Source organism: Thunnus maccoyii, chromosome 19 (assembly GCF_910596095.1).
Source record: "Thunnus maccoyii chromosome 19, fThuMac1.1, whole genome shotgun sequence".
NCBI classification, from domain to species: domain Eukaryota; kingdom Metazoa; phylum Chordata; class Actinopteri; order Scombriformes; family Scombridae; genus Thunnus; species Thunnus maccoyii.
Genome location: NC_056551.1, coordinates 2,500,128 through 2,519,602, shown reverse-complemented (window position 1 = coordinate 2,519,602; position 19,475 = coordinate 2,500,128). Strand labels below are relative to the sequence as shown.

The 19,475-nt window shown below is 39.0% G+C and overlaps 1 protein-coding gene across 3 annotated transcripts in view; it reads left to right on the top strand.

Annotated features, from left to right (window-relative positions):
- Nucleotides 1-19,475, top strand: part of LOC121885847 (endophilin-B2-like) — a 34,695-nt gene that overhangs the window by 1,613 nt on the left and 13,607 nt on the right. Inside the window, exons 2-10 of one of the 3 annotated variants that reach the window (XM_042395624.1) lie at nt 2,059-2,200; nt 3,003-3,014; nt 3,995-4,123; nt 4,936-5,069; nt 5,235-5,327; nt 10,202-10,264; nt 15,674-15,697; nt 15,828-15,917; nt 18,657-18,757. In XM_042395624.1, coding sequence (XP_042251558.1) covers nt 2,059-2,200; nt 3,003-3,014; nt 3,995-4,123; nt 4,936-5,069; nt 5,235-5,327; nt 10,202-10,264; nt 15,674-15,697; nt 15,828-15,917; nt 18,657-18,757 — 788 coding nt within the window. The remainder of the gene's footprint in view (nt 1-2,058; nt 2,201-3,002; nt 3,015-3,994; nt 4,124-4,935; nt 5,070-5,234; nt 5,328-10,201; nt 10,265-15,673; nt 15,698-15,827; nt 15,918-18,656; nt 18,758-19,475) is intronic. The other 2 variants (XM_042395626.1, XM_042395625.1) reach the window with 2 other exon arrangements.

Here is a 19,475-nt window from a genome sequence, read left to right as displayed (position 1 = left end):
TGTTGCCTTTAAAGAGCAACTTCATCAAATCTTGTTTTCGCTGACCTTCAGTGATTTCATTCTCACATTACTGCAGTGATGTAGAAGTGTACTTCAGGATGTGTGAGTGGACTGGGACATCATTGGTGTGTGGTAACAGATGGAACTGAACACACTTCTGACCACACCCATTAGTAGCAGTGCTGTGTGTAGATTTTACACAAAGCTCTTCTACAATGCACAATGTACCTCAAAGCCCTTATTTCAGTTAATATTATGTTTAAGTGGTGCATATTACCAAAGTCATTTAATTCTACAGTAAGTGAAATCAAATGGACTTGATTGTTAGACCCCGTGATGTATTTGGACATAAAGTTTTTAAGGATTTATTACGCTGTTGGACTGCCTGACTGCTTTGTAGGTGGCGAGACACCATATTTTAGTTTTCAGGTGTGTACTCTGTCAGCCATTGTACCTGGATAATGCTTATGAAAGGTATTCTTTTTGAAAATGACCACAATAACGGAAAAGACCAGGGTCTATTATTTTCCATGTTCATATTCCTATAACTTTTCAGAGCACCGGCAGTCTGTGAAAGTGTACATAGTGCTAGCATCCCATGGGCAGAACAGTGGTGATAAAAGGTTAATCTAATTACCACAAACTAATTACTACAGAGTGAATCATGAGCCTATGGGGCCCCTGAGGGACTGGGCTAGGGCCTGGTAATCCAGCCTTGGATTGACAGTATCTTTATCCTATGGTCCCTTCTGAATATTTTTTTAAGAACTGAGAAGATGTGACATGTCATTCAATCTCACCCACATAGCTGGGTTTATGCCTGCTGTTATATGACAGAAACGATGAATTGCTCAGTCATCTTTCCATCTCTAAAGTCCAGCTGGCTGCTGCCTGGTGTCAGACCTGGCAACCACTGAAGAAAATGGAATCAGATCTCAGACAGCTCAGCCTAATACCACAGATGGTGTTTTTTTTTGGCCTCAGTTATCAAACGCAAAGTTTGCTGTCAGTGGGTGTTCCCATAAGTTATTGCACACTTCATATTTTGAGAGAGTGAAAAGTTATTTATCAGTCAGTGCTTTAGTTAATTGCTACTGGCATAAAATAAGTAGATGTTAGATATTAAATGGACTGTGGTATGTTGGCATGGGTATATGAGGATTAAACTGAGGAGGCTGATATTTGGGTGGTGCATTTAGCAATCACTTATGCTTAACTATTGCCTAACATTTTTCTGCATTTATTTTTCCCATGAATATATTTACAGGATATGAATCATGTAAACGTATTCAAGCACGTAGAAATGCACCAACTGGAATCTATGAATATCAACACATCCACAAATATTCATAAATATTTTTTTTGCATGCACAACTTACACACACATGCATACACACTGGTTGCATAAAACTGTAGTATATGTACTAGAGCTCAGTATATAAATCAGCCTGGTTGATATATTGGCTGATATCGGCTTATTGCTAATATATTGGTATTGGTGCATGTGTTGGCTAATAATTAACAGGATGTGACATGACAGAAATGCCCAAAAATATGTTTACAGTAGTTTAGAAATAGTGATGCCATAGTTTGTCCACTAGAGAGCACTGACAGGTTTATTCTTGTATGAATTGTCCTGCTCAGTACACATGCTAGCTGCTACGTGAGCTAAATGCTAACATCATCATGCTAACAAGCTCATAATGACAATGCTAACATGCTGATGTTTCATAGGTATAATGTCTGCCATGTTATCTATGTTAGTTTAGTGTGTTAGCATGCTAACATTTGCTAATTAGCATGAAATGCACAAGTACAGCGGTATGGCTGATGGGAAACATTTGGTCATAAAGTAGCCTATAGTATTACACAGAATAGTATTCATAGAATAGCAAAGTATTCATTCATCCTCAGGGGAACATGAATGTTTGTACCAAATTCAAATGTATTCACTTATTTAAAAAATACACTGTATGTACTGTACACTGACATCTCGTTTACTGTGATTGAAGTCATGTGACTGTGCTGCACACTCAGGATTTGGACTCTGTCTCCTAGTTCACAGAGGAGAAGCTGGGTCAGGCCGAGAAGACTGAGCTGGATTCTCACTTAGAGAACCTGATCGCCCGGGCTGACTGCACCAAGAACTGGACTGAAAAGATCTTAAGACAAACAGAGGTGCTCCTGCAGCCCAACCCGAGTAAGTCTATCTCAGTCTGTAGAGAAGAAAAGTGACCTCAAAACTAGATGTTACATCTCACAACTACAGTCATCACTCTAAATGAACTCCGAACAGAATAAATGACAGTATTGCTTTCTGATGAGTCAAAAGAATAATTGAAAGTAAGCAAAATAATTTTTAAAAAAAACCAACAAATTGTAAAAATAGTTCATTTAATTTAACGTGATTGTAAAAGAAATTTTTAAAAACCTTTTTGCTTGTTTTTTGTATGTCTTTGGGCTACTTTTGGGTTTGCGGTTAAAATTGATTTATTTTTTGTTTACATGACCTTCATTCATTTGATGCAATAAGTCTGACATAAATTTACATTCAAATCACGCTCCGTTTCACACATGTATCACATTTTACATTTAGCCTAAACCACTTTCAGTTTTCTTTGGTGATAACTTGATGATTTGTTTCAAACATGCAGGAGGCAAAAACTGCCATTTGGAAACCAGTCAAGCAAATATCTGTATAACTTGTCTTAAAAGCAGCCTCTTTTGTTGTAGACATTTAAATTAATTTGTGAGGTTTGGAACATAATTTACATATTCAGCATTTTTCATTTTGTCAACTATCTGTAGATTTAAAAAAATTAAAAACATTTAAAAGACTATGACAAACCGGATTTTGTGATTTTTAGCTCAGAGACATGATTTTGTTACCAAGCAGCTTTTAGAATGCAGAGATTCTCATACTTCTACATGAATTTAAAAAACACTTCTGCTAGGGATGTCTAACCGTTAATCTGTGTATTTTTAAACCCTACATGCTCCAGTTGACCACACTGGTAAGTCTTTGCCTCATTTCCCACAGTGTTGTGTACTTGACTCAACATTAATGAGTACAGATGACATATAGGGTGGCACATACAGACCTACAGCAGTATTTAGAGTTTCAACCATATTGATGATGATTGTTTTCTATCTCATGTTGAAACTGAAACATAAATGATTACATACTGAGAGGAGGGACAGTCTGAGATGGTGTATGGACTGACTTTGACTGTGTAAATACAGACAGGTGTTGAATTACTGAAGAATGTCTGGGCAGGAAAAAACCTGCCAGTTCTTGTTTGATTGGATGGATTGGAAATTCTTAAATAAACACTAGTGTTCCAGTAATGGCAGAGCCACAGATAATCACTCGCAGCATGGACACTTACAAATTCAGAATACTGCCCAATTCCATCAGTACAGCAACATTTTTCATTCTTAAGTTTGTGAGTAAATGTGATGGATTTTTACTCTTATCCTTGACTCCAAAGTCCAAAATATTACTTTTAGCATACTTTTAGCATTTTGATAAATATGGACCCTCGTCATCAATGTCTTAAAGCTCCATTAGAGCAAATGTGGTTGGTTGGTACTATAAAGAAAACTAGGGCCCAGAGCTCATTTTTGATGCTGCTAAATTTTATTATTATTATTGTTTTATATTATTTTAAAGAAACATGACAGTGATTTGATTGACTCCACTTTCACATGCTATAGTGTTTTTTCTTTCTTTTAAATTTTGCCTGTGTACTGGTGATTATGTGGAAATATTTCTATATACAGTGCTTACTATAGTTTTAAAATCCTTATAATTATTGCACAATAAAATATTAACAGCTGGTCCCAAGTCCATGGACAAAAGAAATTGTCAACAAAAGCTCACAACAGCTTTATTTAAAAAAAAAAAAAAAAAGTAATTATTAATTCAACCCTTCTGTTTCTTATTTGGTGAAAAACCCAGTTTACAATGGTCTCTTTATCACCGGTTATCCAGGCGCTCGAATAGAGGAGTTCATCTATGACAAGCTGGAGAAGAAGCTTCCATCCAAGACGACCAACGCAGAGCTGCTGGGCCAGTACATGCTGGAAGCTGCCAGTGAATTTGGTCCAGGGACGCCATACGGTCAGTGGAGCTGCTACTGAAACTGATATTGTTGCAGTTGATGAGACTTTGGGCATGTTGTCTGCAGGCACCCTGTTTTATACTCATCAAGTACTACAGTATAGGGCTGGGGATGTGATTCTGAACTGCTCTCTAACTGCTATCAATAGTAGTTAAATAGTTAAACAACTGACCTTTAAGGATTATAACTTTAAGAGCCGTCACATAGAGAAAATCTGAGGTTATAAAATTTGAATTTATTTGTCCAGATCTGTCAATTCTCAGTCATTTCTTCTCCAACAGTGCAATTTTTTTCCTCAATATGTAACCCAGTTTATGAGAGCAAACTGAAGACTCTACCTTTTCTCTGACTGTGACCATCTGATCATTCATCACTTGCATTCAGAGAACCTTGGCTGATAAATACAGCTGTCAGTTGGTCCTTCGATGTAATTGTAACCACCGAGCCCAGAGCACATTAACACAATATCTGCTGCTCTGACCTGCCATTCCAGGCTTTAGCAATGACAAAATAATTCCACTAGTTTATGACAGGCTAGCAATAAACATGTTCTCTGGAAGATCCTCCGGGGATCTTTATACCTGTGTGGGGGGTTGAATACCAGGAATTAAAATCTCAGTATTTTCTCACCATAATTTTCTCCTGTTTATTGGTAAATAAAAATTGCTGCATGAGCTCAGGGTTGTTGGCATGTGTCTGTTTGCGTGACATCACCTTTAATCTTGTTTCTGTTCATGTGTTCTTAAATGTCTATCACATTGTGTGTAATACCATTATGTATGTGTGTGTTTGTGTATTGTGCCAATTCCAGGCAGTACCCTGATCACAGTGGGAGAATACCAGAAGAGACTTGGAGGAGCTGAGCGTGAGTTTCTCCAAACCTCGGCTGCCACTTTCCTCACTCCTCTACGCAACTTCCTGGAGGGAGACTGGAGGACTATATCTGTAAGTCTGACTTACTCACTACTGCAAGTTTTTGGTGCTTTAAGATATTAAGTTCATATTAACACCAGGTGCTGGTTGCACAGTGTGTCATTGTGCTGCGAGTTGGATAAAACCAAGTGTTGGAGGGTTTGTTTCCTGAAGTAGTTTCCTTCTTGTCCTATGCAGAAAGAGAGGCGACTTCTGGAGAATCGACGGCTGGATCTTGACATCTGCAAAGCACGTGTGAAAAAAGCTAAGCAGGCAGAAGCCAAAGCAGCGGTGAGTTGTCTGTTTTTACTGTTGGTTCTCGTCCTGTCCTCTATACAAGTATTTGAATCACAGTAACCACAAGACTCACAAAAGCCAGGCAACAACACTTATACTGATTAGCCAGGTGGTGGCACTATAACATTCACAGCTACTGTCACACCCTATACAGCTAAATGGTGAACTTGTTAATAAACAGTTTCCTGTTTACACATCCATCAGACACAGAGCAACATTAGCATTCATTTGGAGTCATGTTTCTGGCCACCTGACAAATGTAAATCCAGTATTTACTCTCTTTTAGCTTTGTTTTGGTCTCCACCATTTCCTGGGGGAAATATCTGGCTCTTTAGTTGCTAAATCCTCCATTATGTTCAAAAGCTAGTCTCTAACATCCACTGTCTGCTGTTTGGTGCTGAACAGGTAGTGTACAATGTTTTTTCCTGAAAACAACTGCCAGATGAGAACATTGAGAGTGAACCGAAATCAAATGAAAATAAAACGAAGACAAACAGAAAGTTGCTTAAAAAGCTCAGTAGAGTTGAGGATAACTAAGATAAATGGTAATTCTCTTCCATTTAGTGGCAGTTGAATCCATTCTTAACATTAAAACATTGGTTACTTCAGCTTTAACAACTTAAACAAAATTCACTTTTCCCATGATTTACTGGAATGAGGTGAATTAGTTGCTGGGGCTAATGCAAATTTCAGACCTGAGGCCATGTTGATTTTCTAAAACCCAGGGGCCTGTGTCAAAAAATACAATTTTTTTTAGCACTGACACAGTTTACCTAGGCCTGCACTTCATCCTCCAGCATGTGGACAGCCGGGGATCCTACACCAGGATCCTGTTCACTGCCTTCAATTCAGCATTTAACACTATTGTGCCAGAGCTCCTCCACACCAAGCTCTCCCAGCTGACTGTGCCTGAGCCTCTTTGTCTGTGGATCACTAACTTCCTGACAAACAGGAAGCAGCGTGTGAAGCTGGGTAAGCACACCTCCACCCCTCTGACCAGCAGCACCAGAGCACCAGAGCACCACAGGACTGTGTCTCCTCTACTGTCTGTATATGAATGACTGCACCTCCACAAGCTCCTCCATGAAGCTCCTCAAGTTCAGATGACACAACCATCATTGGTCTGATCCAGGACGGGGACGAGTCTGCGTACAAACAGGAAGCGGTGCAGCTAACATCCTGGTGTAGCCATAACAGCTTGGAGATAAACACCCTCCCTATAGTAGAGTTGACAATAGACTTCAGGTAAGCCCCTCCACCACCATCAACAGCACCACAGTCGCTGCTGTAGAGTTTAAGTTCCTTGGCACCACCATCTCTAAGGATCTTAAACAGGACATCAACATAAGCTGCATAACCAAGAAGGTCCAACAGAGGATGTTCTTCCTGAGGCAGCTGAAGAAGCTCAACCTGCCACAGGCAGAGTTAATCCAGGTCTGCACTGCCATGGTCCAGTCCATCCTCACATCATCCATCGCTGTTTGGTACAGTGCAGCAACCAAACTGGACATTCAGAGGCTGCAGCGCATCATTCACTCAACTGAGAAGATCATCATCTTGTCACCTTTATATATTTTATACACTTAATTTCTTTGTCCACAGCACAGTCCATATTTCCTGTGCACAATCAATATTTCATTTCAAGTTTTATATCCCATTTCAAAACTATTACTTTTCTATTCTGTAAAAAGATTTTCCATTTTTCGTTTAATTTTAATATCACTTCATTTCATTTTTATTATTACCTTACTTTTGTTCTGTTTTTATTCTTCTATGTTGTGTTTGTGGGAACAAACACCAAGACATGTTCTTTGAATTCTGCATACTTGGCTAATAAATAGATTCTGATTCAGTTAGTGTCTAGCTGGTGAACATGCAGTAGTAGAACATTTAGCAGCGAAAGAGCCAGATATTTCTCTCAGTAGTTGATGGAGACCAAACCACAGCCACCAAACCACCACCAAACTAAAAGGAGAGTGAATATTGGACGTACATTAATGGTCAGAAACAATTATTCAGGTGTTTAGAGACAAAACTCTAATGGGATGATAATGTTGCTCTGTGTCCACTGTATGTGGACGTACTGAAGTGAATTGTTTGCTAACAGGTTAGCCATTCCAATTTCATAATCCAGGTATGGCAGTGGTGGTAACTCTGTCAATGTAATTGATGTTTTTCTGCCCCCTAGTGGCCAACATTTGACTAATACAGCAAAGCAAATAATATCACTTGTGTTTAGGTGGATTAGCAAGAACCATACAGCTTAGATTTAGCGGTTAGCATATAGTATACATTTTCATGTCAGTTTTTGCTTTCTTTAGAGTAACTTGTCCAGTCATTTTGTTCTTCTTGTATTGCACTAAGTGGATTGTTTCTTCAGATAGCATGGCTGCACTGACTCAATTAACTCTTTCAAAGCTTTTCAGATGCCCTGCTGGCTGCTATAATATTACTGACTGTGCCTGCAGTGCCTGTTGCATGTATCTCAAACTCAACCAAGAAAAACTTTGTAAATGCTTGTGCTGACTATGAGACACTTTGTCGGAAGCCATCACACCTTGACACCAGGGCAGTTGGCACACAGGAACATGATAGAGTAGCACATTACAAGAGGCAGTGTTTCACTGGTGTACATGCTTTCTAGGAGACATGCGTGCAGATAGAGAATTGGCAAGCCAGAGAGTAAATGTAAAACTTTTGTCCTTTTTTCATTGTGGTTACGTTCTACATTAAAGGGGACATATTGTGCTTTTCCTGGTTTTATGTTATTTATACACTGTTATGCTGTCAGATATTAAACATGGTCAAAGTTCTAAAACTTGGGGTTAAGTATTTAGAAATGCTCCCTGCAAGTCAAAAGCCAGGGCTCCAACCTACCTGAATGCTTCATTTGTGATGTTTCTTTCTACCTTACCGATGAGCTGACGTTAAATCATTGGGCATGCCCATTAATTCCCGTCTCTTCCATAGCCTTTGTTGCTGAGGGTGTTCAACAGGTTGTTCATGTTGTCCACTCTTATATTTTGGATTGAATACTGTACAGATGGAAAGACAGGTAACAAATTAAAGGAAAAACCAACATAAAGTGTCCTAGTACCCAAACCAACCCAAGAACCCTAGGACTCAAACCATGCCAGCACAATGCCCCCCACAGCATAACAGAGCCACCAGATCTCCTTACTGTAGGGGTCACGCATTCAGACCTCTATTGGTTTTTCCTTTAATCTGTCACCCGCCTGTCAGTCATGGCCTGTTTCAGACAGAGGCTGAACTAAGGGGCTGCATAAGGCCGTGTTCAGACCAAATCAGACGGTGCGGTGAAAACATCAGTCCTCCTATTTATTTGAATGGGGGTAGTGTGTTTAAGCTGCATGGGTTTTGATTGCAGTGGTGCCGCAGCAGCCTGCGGCGAGGAAGTTGATCCAGAGTCAGCTTTTGGAGAAACGCAACCTGACGTCACACTGCAGTGGCCAATCATAGCCGGTGATGAGCCTGATCAGAGCTAGACCGTGCCATGAGGGAGTACAGAGACTAAGAGGAGGGGAGGACATTTCCCTTCATTTGATAACGTTGAAAGTAAAGTTAGACTTTGCTGTGGGCTTCCTGACTCATTTTAAAAAAGATGAGAGAAAAAGAGAGAGAGAGAGAGAGAGAGAGAGATATGAGAGCACCAGCGAGCGGGAGGGAGCGCTGGTAGCAAGAAAGCCAGTGAATCAGATCAATAAAACGTTATTTTCAGTTACGTTCTCGAGCACAAACATGCCCACACCCCCACACACCTCCACTCGACACTGCGGTGCTGCACTGCAACATCTGATTTGATCTGAATATGGCCTAAAGGGCCAGTATAAGATAAATAAGGAGTTTTTTGAACTGTAAGCCATCCAAAGATATTCCAGTAGAGCTCCAGAATATACATATAGACCTGGAAATGTGCATAATATGTCCTCTTTAAGAAATAACAGCTGTTAAAAGGTTTAGCATCACCTAGGTAGACGTACTCTGCTGAAATTTCATTGGTCAAGATGACCTAATCTGCAAGGCGCCACAAATATCAATCATATTTGATACAGATGAGACCTGCTGAAGACACAGTTGAGAAACAGCAGGGGGCGACCCTCTCACAACAAGTGACGACTGGACTTCGAGTACAGAGCCTGTTCTGCTTCAAAGTGAGAGCAGGGTGTTTGGGGAAAATATTCAAGAGATAGAAATCGAGGACACAGTTGACATCCTCTAGACGCCCTTCTTCACTAAACTTCTCTCAGTTTTCAAGGCTCATTCTGCATCAATTTATCATGTTTTTTTGTGGTTATTGTTAATGGCTGTACATGCATTTACAGTCAATAAGTAATCCTAAACTAAACCTGCACCATCCAGCAGATCTGAGCTGAGAAAATCATAAACAAGCTAACAAAAGCTTAATTTAATGATAGCGATAGCACAACAAAAGAGGGAGCAGATCCATCTACACAAGAAGGAAAGCTGACTCCACCTATTTATGGCGTTAAAAGCCATCAATAAATAATTCATAGTGACTGTGTACTGCCTGGACACCAGCTTGGCTCCTACAGAGTTAATACACCTCTGAGCTCTTTGTATCAGAGGTCAATAAGGGTCATAGTTCATCCTTAAATAGAATTATCCTTTGAATAGTTTCAACTAAATCATTTCAACCAATCTGACACCACACCACCGACATATATCTAGAGTATCTTGCCGATAAATGGTCTGCACACGTGTTGCTTCTGGTCTGTTTTCTTTATGCTGCTTTGCTTTTGGCTAACTTCTTTTGTTTTTCCTGCTCAATGATTGTAAATGCATGACTGTGCCAATGTTTGTTCCCTCCTCCCTGCTCTTGTTTGTAGGCTGCACCTGATTTTCAGGAGACAAGGCCTCGAAATTATGTTCTTTCTGCCAGTGCATCAGCGGTAAGAGTCCCAAGCAAAACAAACGGCACACTTGCAGGGCACACGCAGGGTCTTTGTCACTGAGCAGTGGCTAAGCTAACATGCTAATAGGCATACAGCTCTAGTACACTTAGCTCTAGTAGTGGACTCGCCTTTATCTGCCAACCAGCTTTAGCATTGACACCAATTACCGACTGAATGTTAAAGTATAAGTCAGAAAAATGTAATGAAAAGACCAAAACCAACAATGAATTAATTCTGTGCTGTGATATATCTTATTCTTCTGAGCTCCTTTGCTATCTGAAAACTATTAAAAACACACCAATGAACAACCATGAACATGCACACGTAAGACTTATTAGACCATCAAATGTGTGTTAAATTAGTAGCTTAAAATATTTCCCAACAAATGCACTATTTCCTCTTGTGTAAGTTATGTTTGTTAAAAACTGTAGGGACCAGATGTTTTAGGGCATGACTGAGCCTTTTTATAAAAGAAAGTAAAACGTATTTGTGAGCTTTTTGTGGAACCAACAGGCTTTGTGCTGAGAACCACAGACAGGGTAGGCCAGTTAAAAAGTAATAAGAGATGGATAACAACATTCTTGGTTTTGGTCTACAGAATAATGTCGTGCATATCCTTTAAATCAGCCATAACATAAGTTGACTTCCAAAGGTGTATTAGACACTTCTACAATTTCCTCCCTCACATTTTTCAGTGTAGTGTTCCAATTTCAATAAGCTCTCGCACTCAAAGCATAAAAAGTCTATGAACTACTATATGCCAGAGTCAAATTCATATGAAAACATGTGGAGGATGCACCTGGAATCCATTTGCAAGAACAGATCAAACTATACTGCGCTGTATATCAAATACTGTGGCGGCTCAGTCACTAGTATGGATACTGAGACCTCCAGTGATTCCATATGTAAAATGGTGTCTGTATATTTAAGCAGCATCAAATGACAGCTCATAAATAAGACTGTAAGACTTACATCTTTTATAGTTTGATAGTAAAGGATGTGAATGTGCTGTATTTGTAAAACTTGAACAAGCTAGGCTTGTCAGACTGATAGCAGCACTGTTGCATGCAATGTGCAACATAAGCATGATTCAGCATGTTTAATTTTTGTTATTGCTGTTTGAACCCCCTGAGTGTTTTAGGTAATGTCATTAAAAATACTGAAGAATTTTGAGTTAACAGTTAAAGTCACGCAGCTCCAATAATGTGCTTCTGAAAAAATTGTTTGTTACAAAGCATCAACAGAGCTGTTGCTGATTAATTTACAATAGCATCTGACCAACAGGGCTTAGAGTGGGTGTAGCTGAACAGAAACGGATATTGCTACATAAGTTCATACACGTTGCTGTGACTAACTTCTTTAGTTCAGATCATTAGTAATCCTCTTAATATTTGTCACCTTCTATAGTGAAAACTTTGACATTTTTGTTTATTAAAATGCGTTGAGCTGTAGAAATCTCCCCTTATACTAAACTGTACATACTTAAACTTCAGATGCAGTGAGCTGTAGTTGCATTTAGGTGATCTTTACAGGACACAGTATCTGAGTTTTGAGTAAACCACAGGCGCAGTTTAAACTGCAGCCTCTGAGGACACAGTTTAGGGGTTTCAGAGACCATGAGACAAGATTTAAACCAGTCTTAAACCACAAGCTAAACTAATGACCCCAACAGATTCCAAACCTCTATCAGAGAGTGAAATTGTAGACATCAAATCAGTGTTTTCTCTGTTGCTGTTATGTTATTATCACAGTCAGGCTGATTTTTGAAAAGGTCACATCAGCCCTTCTGTATGTCAAACAGAGCTTTGTAAAGATTAAGGCTTGTTTTCTTGTGATTTCTGTTGATGTTTATTTGTGTTGGCTGTGTGACTAAACCAGCTGCAGAGTGGCTGGGACAGCTGGGATGTGGAGACCGAGCCCAATGTGTCAGAGCAGAGGAAGGTTGTAAACATGAACATTCATCAGCAACAGCCAAATAGGATCAGAACTTGTCATTTTGTGCTGTTTAGAGTAGTGGATGACATGGTGGTAGAAATTTAAGAGGTGTTTTAATCAGTGTGTGTTTTAGTGTGTGTGTTTTCTTTTTTTCACACTCTTGTCCTACCTGATAAAACCTCATAGTCACTGTCGCTTTTAGCTGTTTATCACACTGTAGGTTGGAAACAAATATGGATGCACTTGAGGGACAAATTCAATTTTGACATGGCAAAAAAATGCCAAGTTCACTATAAAAGGAAACAAGTGATGAGGCCAAACAAAAGTTACACTAAAATGCTCTGTTCACATAAAGTTTATTGCTGGACATACACAGCAGTATTAAAAGCTGTTTAGTCTGTTTCCAACCTCTTATCATGTTGTCTTTTCTTGTAAATTGTATATTTGAGCACGTAACTCATCCCAACTTACCCACTTAAATTTCTATGAGACCTTTATATAACCCATACTGTTTCTTGAGAAATTACACAAACCAAAATATAGTGAAAGGACAAGATAAATGGAAAAAAGCATAAAAGGAAAAAAACTACAATATTAGGATGAAGCTTATTTTATTTAGAAAAAGCCTTGGCTAATATTCAGTATGTCAAGTCTGTTCAGTGGGAAAGGTGCTCTCTCAAAATAACACATTTAACACTGAGGGGCGCCATACAACCGAAGTTCAGCAGTCTTCAACGTCTGCAGAATATAGCGTAAAGGTGAAGTGCAGTTCAGGGTGGTGGCCAACAGCAGCTGTCAAACACGAACACGTCACTGAACTATTTAAAGTTCACCCTGGATTACACCCTATGTATTCATCAGGCGTTTCTAATCACACACAATGAGTAAAATGGTGATTGTAAAAGTCACAGTAATAATATTTAAACTAATAATGATAATAATTAGAAAATGACAATCCGTCACATGTACCATTATTAGCTAAAATCACTGTGGGGCCTGGCCAAAGCCTGCTGCAAACAGTCAAGATAGGTACACGTGCACAGATCACATCAATTCAAACTGAACAAGACAGAGAGAGTTACAGTTGTAGCATACATACAGTATATATACAGATGGGTGACAGATTAAATGCAAAACCAATATAAAGTGTCTTAGTAAGGTGTTGGGCCACCACGTGCTGCCAGAACAGCTTCATTGTGACTTGGCATTGATTCTGCACTGAACTCTGAACTCTACTGGAGGGATGAACACCATTCTTCCAAAACATATTCCCTCATCTGGTGTTTTGATGATGGTGGTGGAGAGTGCTAACTAACAAGTCCAGTTCAAAATCTCCCTGAGGTGAGAGACTGTGAACGTCATAGCATATGATTCATATAATTCAATACTCATCAAATCATTCAGTGACCCTTTGTGTCCTGTTAATTGGGGTGTTGTCATCCTGGAAGAGACCACTCCTATCAGGATAGAAATGATTCATCACAGGGTAAAGGTGATGACTCAGAACAACTTTGTATTGATTTGCAGTGATCCTTCCCTCTAAGGGGACAAGTGGACCCAAACCATGCCAGCAAAATGCCCTCCCCCACAGCATAACAGAGCCACCAGATCCCCTCACTGTAGGGGTCAGCCAAACTGTACCAGTTTTTCCTTTAATTTGTCACCTGTCTATATATATATATATATATACTGTATACAGTATGAAGAATACAAGTGCAATAACCACAACCATAAACAAACCAAACTGTATATTAGGATGTGTCTTGTGGGAATAACAGTTGACTTGAAGTACTTGAGCAACTCACTTGGTTTTGTTTATTACATTTTCCATTATTGGTTTGAGATAAGTACAAATTTTTTTTAATTCTTCACCAAAAGAGCATCGAAGGACAGGTTCGTAGTTTGTTTTAAGTCTGTCTTAAAACAACAGTCAGTAGCCCAAATGAACATTGAAACATGTTTTTCTTGCTGTAATCATTCCTCCTGTTCATACCGACCATTAGAAGATCCCTTCATAATGCACTTACAATGTAAGTGATGGAGGACAAAATCCACAGTCCTCCTTCTGTGCAAAAAGGTATTAAGGGTTTATCTGAAGCGAATATGACACTAAAGAGCTGTGTTGTGTGTATTAACAGGGCCGCTTTTAGGTAAGAGGGCAAAGAAAATGAATGACGTTTTTGTCATTAGTTTTAGTGTCAAGATTTAAAAGTCTGTCCCACTGACATCCTGTGCTACATTTCATTGTTAAATAAAACCCCTGCTCAAGCTGCACATGAATAACAAGGTGGTGTAATACTTATGTTCCATGCAAACATCATATGCCGACTATCATCAAAAGCAGAATTTCAGACTCCTTACTGGGATACTGTGCATGTGTGGGATGGGATGTCCCGAGCCGGTCTGCAGGCTCCAGATCTGGCCAATACAGTCATTTTTGATTAATATAGGGCAAGTCTTAGTTTTTAAGTGTTTGCTTCTGTAAGGATAGCCGTCAAACTTTATAACACTTATACTTTGTTACGAAATAGTGAACTGCAGACCCACAAAATAAATAAGCAGATTCAGTTAATGATAGAACTGTATCAGAGTGAGTGATGCAGAGTTTCAAAGATTATTGTTTTACTGTATGTCTACTTGATTTCAGTCCATTTTGCAGATCAGTCACACCTCTACACTGCTGCTGTTGGTTGAAAACCTTAATTATTTATATGTCCTCTATGGATATTATACAAAATATTACAGGAGACCGTCAAAGGACAACTTTTATGCAGGTTATATTTTCTTAACGCAAAAAACACATTTTAATGCAGGCACATATGGTATTTTGCTATATAATGGGAATAACTAAAATAGATATGGATCATAGAACAAGGTGAGGACATCCAAATGAAAGACTGAGAATTCCTGCACCTCAGCAAAGAGATGAGATGTAGAGGAGTCACTGCACATATCAGCAGAAACCTGGATAATGTTAGAATCAAACATAGAAATATAATAACTAAATTATTTATCTATGAAGAAGAAGATCAATCCCCTCAGGGGTGACATTGACTGTCCCTGTGTGTTAATCACCTTTTACAACCCTGACTTCTGTATATAAGCAAATGTTGTCAATCATAGACTATGTCAATTTAAATTATATTAATAAAATAGAATAAATTTGATTAAATAAAATCTGAACACTAACCTGCCATTAAGTCGGTTAGTTTCAGGGTAGAACTTGTCACAGTAACAGAAAGAGACTAAACTAAACCCAGTTTTTTTGGATATACAGAATATCCCTGAATGTAGATCCAACAGATCTGATTATCATGCTAGTCGTCCTTTCTTGACTTCGCCTCATAGTTTCACATTTGCTAACTTGAGGCCCAGATGTAGTTTATAGTTCTATTTGTAATGTGACCATAATTTGATATGTGAGAATGGTTCTTGACTGCTTTTTTTCTGTTCTCATGCTGCTTCTCTCAGCTGCTGAGTGAGGAGGTGGACAAAGTAAGTACCGTCAAGGCTGTCTAGTTTAGTTGTGTCTAACTGTTTCATGATAAGTATTACATAATCACACTGCTCTGTTAATACATCCTTCCCGTATTTGTTCTCTGTGCGTTATCATTTCCACCCACAGGCAGAGCATGAACTTCGTGTCGCTCAGACAGAGTTTGACCGACAAGCTGAGGTCACCAGACTGCTGCTGGAGGGGATCAGCAGCACACATGTGAGTCTGTCAGTCATGCAGTATTACACAACTGTTAGTCAGAGTCGCCAGACCACCCTGTCCAGTGTGGTAAAGCAGAGGAAATGGTAATCATGACACCTTTTTTGTGTTTGTGTGACAGAAAACAATAATGCTCACCAGAGGATGAACCCATAAGCCTTCCCCAAATTCAAACAAACTCAGTCAGAGACATTTACAGTGTATTGCAATAGGGCTTTTGCTTGGAAACTATTAAATTTAGGCAGTGGAAGGTAACCATGTACTTTTACTCAAGTACTGTACTTAAGTACAATTTTGAGGTACTTTACTTCCATTTGATGCTACTTTATACTTCAACTCCACTACATTTCAGAGGGAAATATTGTACTTTCTACTCCACTACATTTATTTGACAGCTTTAGTTACTTTTCAGATGAAGATTTGACACCATGGATAATATAACAAGCTTTTAAAATACAACACATTGTTAAAGATGAAACCAGTGGTTTCCAACCTTTTTGGCTTTTGATGTCTAACAAAAAAAAGTAGTGTGTAGTCGGGGTCACATTTCAGATGTCCAAATAGAACCAAAATGAACCAAATCGTTTTTTTCCCTCTAAACTTCTCACATGCTTTCATTTCAGTGAATGTTCAAATGATATATATATAAAAAGGGCATAATTATTCACATTTTTTGGTGAAGCCGTTTACATAAAAATGGTGGTCTTAAATGAGGAATGGCACTCTAAATAAGAATCGTTTGCATTCATTCAAATTGTACCAGTAGAATATTTTTCTGTACACTCAGCAAAGACTGCCACTGTGAGCACTAGAATTAGTTACAGAAGGTTATTCAGACTGCTGCTCAATACAGGTTATCTATAGGTGATTAAAAGAATAAATCACAAGCAAGAATAATATTACTGAATACACAACAGAACCAGCAGAGACTCCAGGATGTTACTGCTCACAGCAAAGAAATAGTCAACCTGATTGCCAGAATAAAACGTTGGCATTGTATGTTTCTGTAAACCACAGATATGTTGAATCTCTACGTTTCAGTCGCTTTTCGTGTGTCATATAAAATCGCATTAAATGGCTGTTTTCAATTGAGTAAGTATGTTTAATGTTGTGACAACGCTGTAGTTAGGTTTAGGCACAACTTTGTGCCATCTGTAGTTTGCAGAAACGTACAATGCCAACATTTTATTCTGGCGACTGGGCTGAAATAGTCCAGCACATAACCCTTGTAAAACAGTGAACTGCATTTTTTACACTTTGGTTTTTGTATGGATTAAACAAAAGAAATGTAACATGTTACTCAGCCAGCTTTAGAGGTGCTGGCTGACAGATTTTGTAAGATGGAGAACTGATAAACTGCCTCAACTGATGTCACTTGAAGCAGTGTTTTTTGGGACTGAAGACTACAAGTTTGGAAATGAAACAAATCTGGGGGTGTGAAGTCAGAAAGAAGTGAGGTTAGCAGACCTCTGTAGCCTGCTCCTCATCTCTGCTTGACACTAGCAGCTCCATGCTCTATTAGCTGCTACTATCATAACACACCCAAATGTGTGCAGTCGAGTTGCATTGTGGGTAATGTAGGTTTGACAAGGGAGAAGAACATGTAAGATAAAAAAAGATGATATCTCTGGTTCTGCTACATAGATCCTTTTGTTAAAGAACAGGTTCACATTTTTTCAAGTGGGTTTTAAAACAACAGTTAGTTGAGTTAGTTGTCCATATGAACAGTGAAAGAGGTTTTCCTCACTGTAATCCTTCCTCCTGTTCATACTGACAATTAAAAAATCCACTTTAAATGTGCTTTCAATCTAACTGATGGAGGGCAAAATCCACAGTGTGTCCACACAGTCATTTTGTGCAAAAATGCATGTAAAAGTTGATGTGAAGTTTATATGAGGCTTCAGCAGTCCAAGTTAGTCATATCAAGTGGATATCTGACACATTTACTTTTTAGCATCAAATTCCCTCTTTATGTTTCCTTGGACAGAAGATGGTCTCCTACTCAGAGCTGGATCTGCTTCAGCTTTCTTTCCGTTAAAGGGGAGTTTTTCTTTACAGCTGTTGTCAAGTGGTTGCTAATGGGGGGAATTGTGAAAAGTGCCAAACATGTTTTAATGTTTATTTGGATTCCTGATTGTGTGACTGAATTGTGAACTTGTGTTTTTCGTCCTTGTCTCTAATGAGTCATATTTGAACAACAATAACTAGGAAATGCTTTATGCCAGAACTATGCAAATCACCACATACCTTCTACATCTCGTCAACCACACCCACATAAAATTCAAGACCTAAACCTTAGGGGAGCGAATTTCTAGTTTGTGGTGTCTCTGGTGTCCCTGAACCTCTCCAAAACATCTCCAAGTGGCCAAATTGTACCAGTTGTTTTTACTCATTACCGTGGGATTCTAAGCTGCTCACAACTGGCTTAAGCGGACCCAGTGGATGTTAAGAGGTTAAGGAATATTGTCATTAGAATATGTTTAGCTTATTTATATAGGCATTTATATAATAATGAATGGCATAATTTCATTTGATGGTGTATCCAGCATACTATTACACAATTAAACACAAGATGAATTCTAGGAGGAGCAGTTTTAGCAGCAGACTAGGCTTTTGACTAAAAAGGTAAAATCAGTGTTCATTCATGATATTCAGCTGCTATTGTAAAGTATACACAGCTGTCATTGTGTATATTGCTGCTTCTCTTCACTGAGTTAATCTTTTCTTTTCTCTCCTCAGCTGAACCACCTGCGTTGTTTGCAGGATTTTGCAGAGGCTCAGGCCACTTACTACGCCCAGTGTCATCACTACATGCAGGACCTTCAAAGGGAGCTCAACAGGTGAGCATGTCCAGCTGTTGGTAGCTTCATCTGTAATGTTTGTTTGCTTGATGCAGATTACATTATGATAAATGACACTGGGCCTCATGCAAGAACATTTTCATATTTTGAGTGAGGTTTGCTCATACATGTGTTGGATCAACAAGCTCTCTTAACTACCTGAGCTTGTTGTAAATCGCTTGTTTCAACATGATGAATGCCACCTGTTCATGGGTAGGTGCACATTTGTGAGATGTGATCATTAGCTTAATTAACGCCCCTACGATTGCCATATAAGGCTTCATGTTCCACTGTGTTTGTGGGCGAGTTTCGTTCATAAAAAAGTTCCCAAAGAGTAAAAACACTACACAGCTTCAAGTCCTGCTCTCAGAAATCTGTAGACAAAAACATAACATCCAAAACAATTATAAAATAGGAATCCAGCTGCCAACAACGTGTCATAAGAGCAGCACTGTACTGTGACAGAAATAAAGAGGGAATGCTTTGACATCAAGTTAGATGCTAAAAAAAATGCGTCTTTCTAAAGTAAAGTGGTGCGTGATGGGAGACGGTCAAGGGATGTGAAAGTCCCAGAGATGTTAGAGGAGGGGTTATTATTGTCTACAGGTGATGTTACACTGTCAACTGCAACAGAACATGATACTGGACAGAGACTTACAGAGACACAGAGGCAGCAGCTGTCGGAGTGAGAGAAGTTACCAACGACTACTGAAATGTA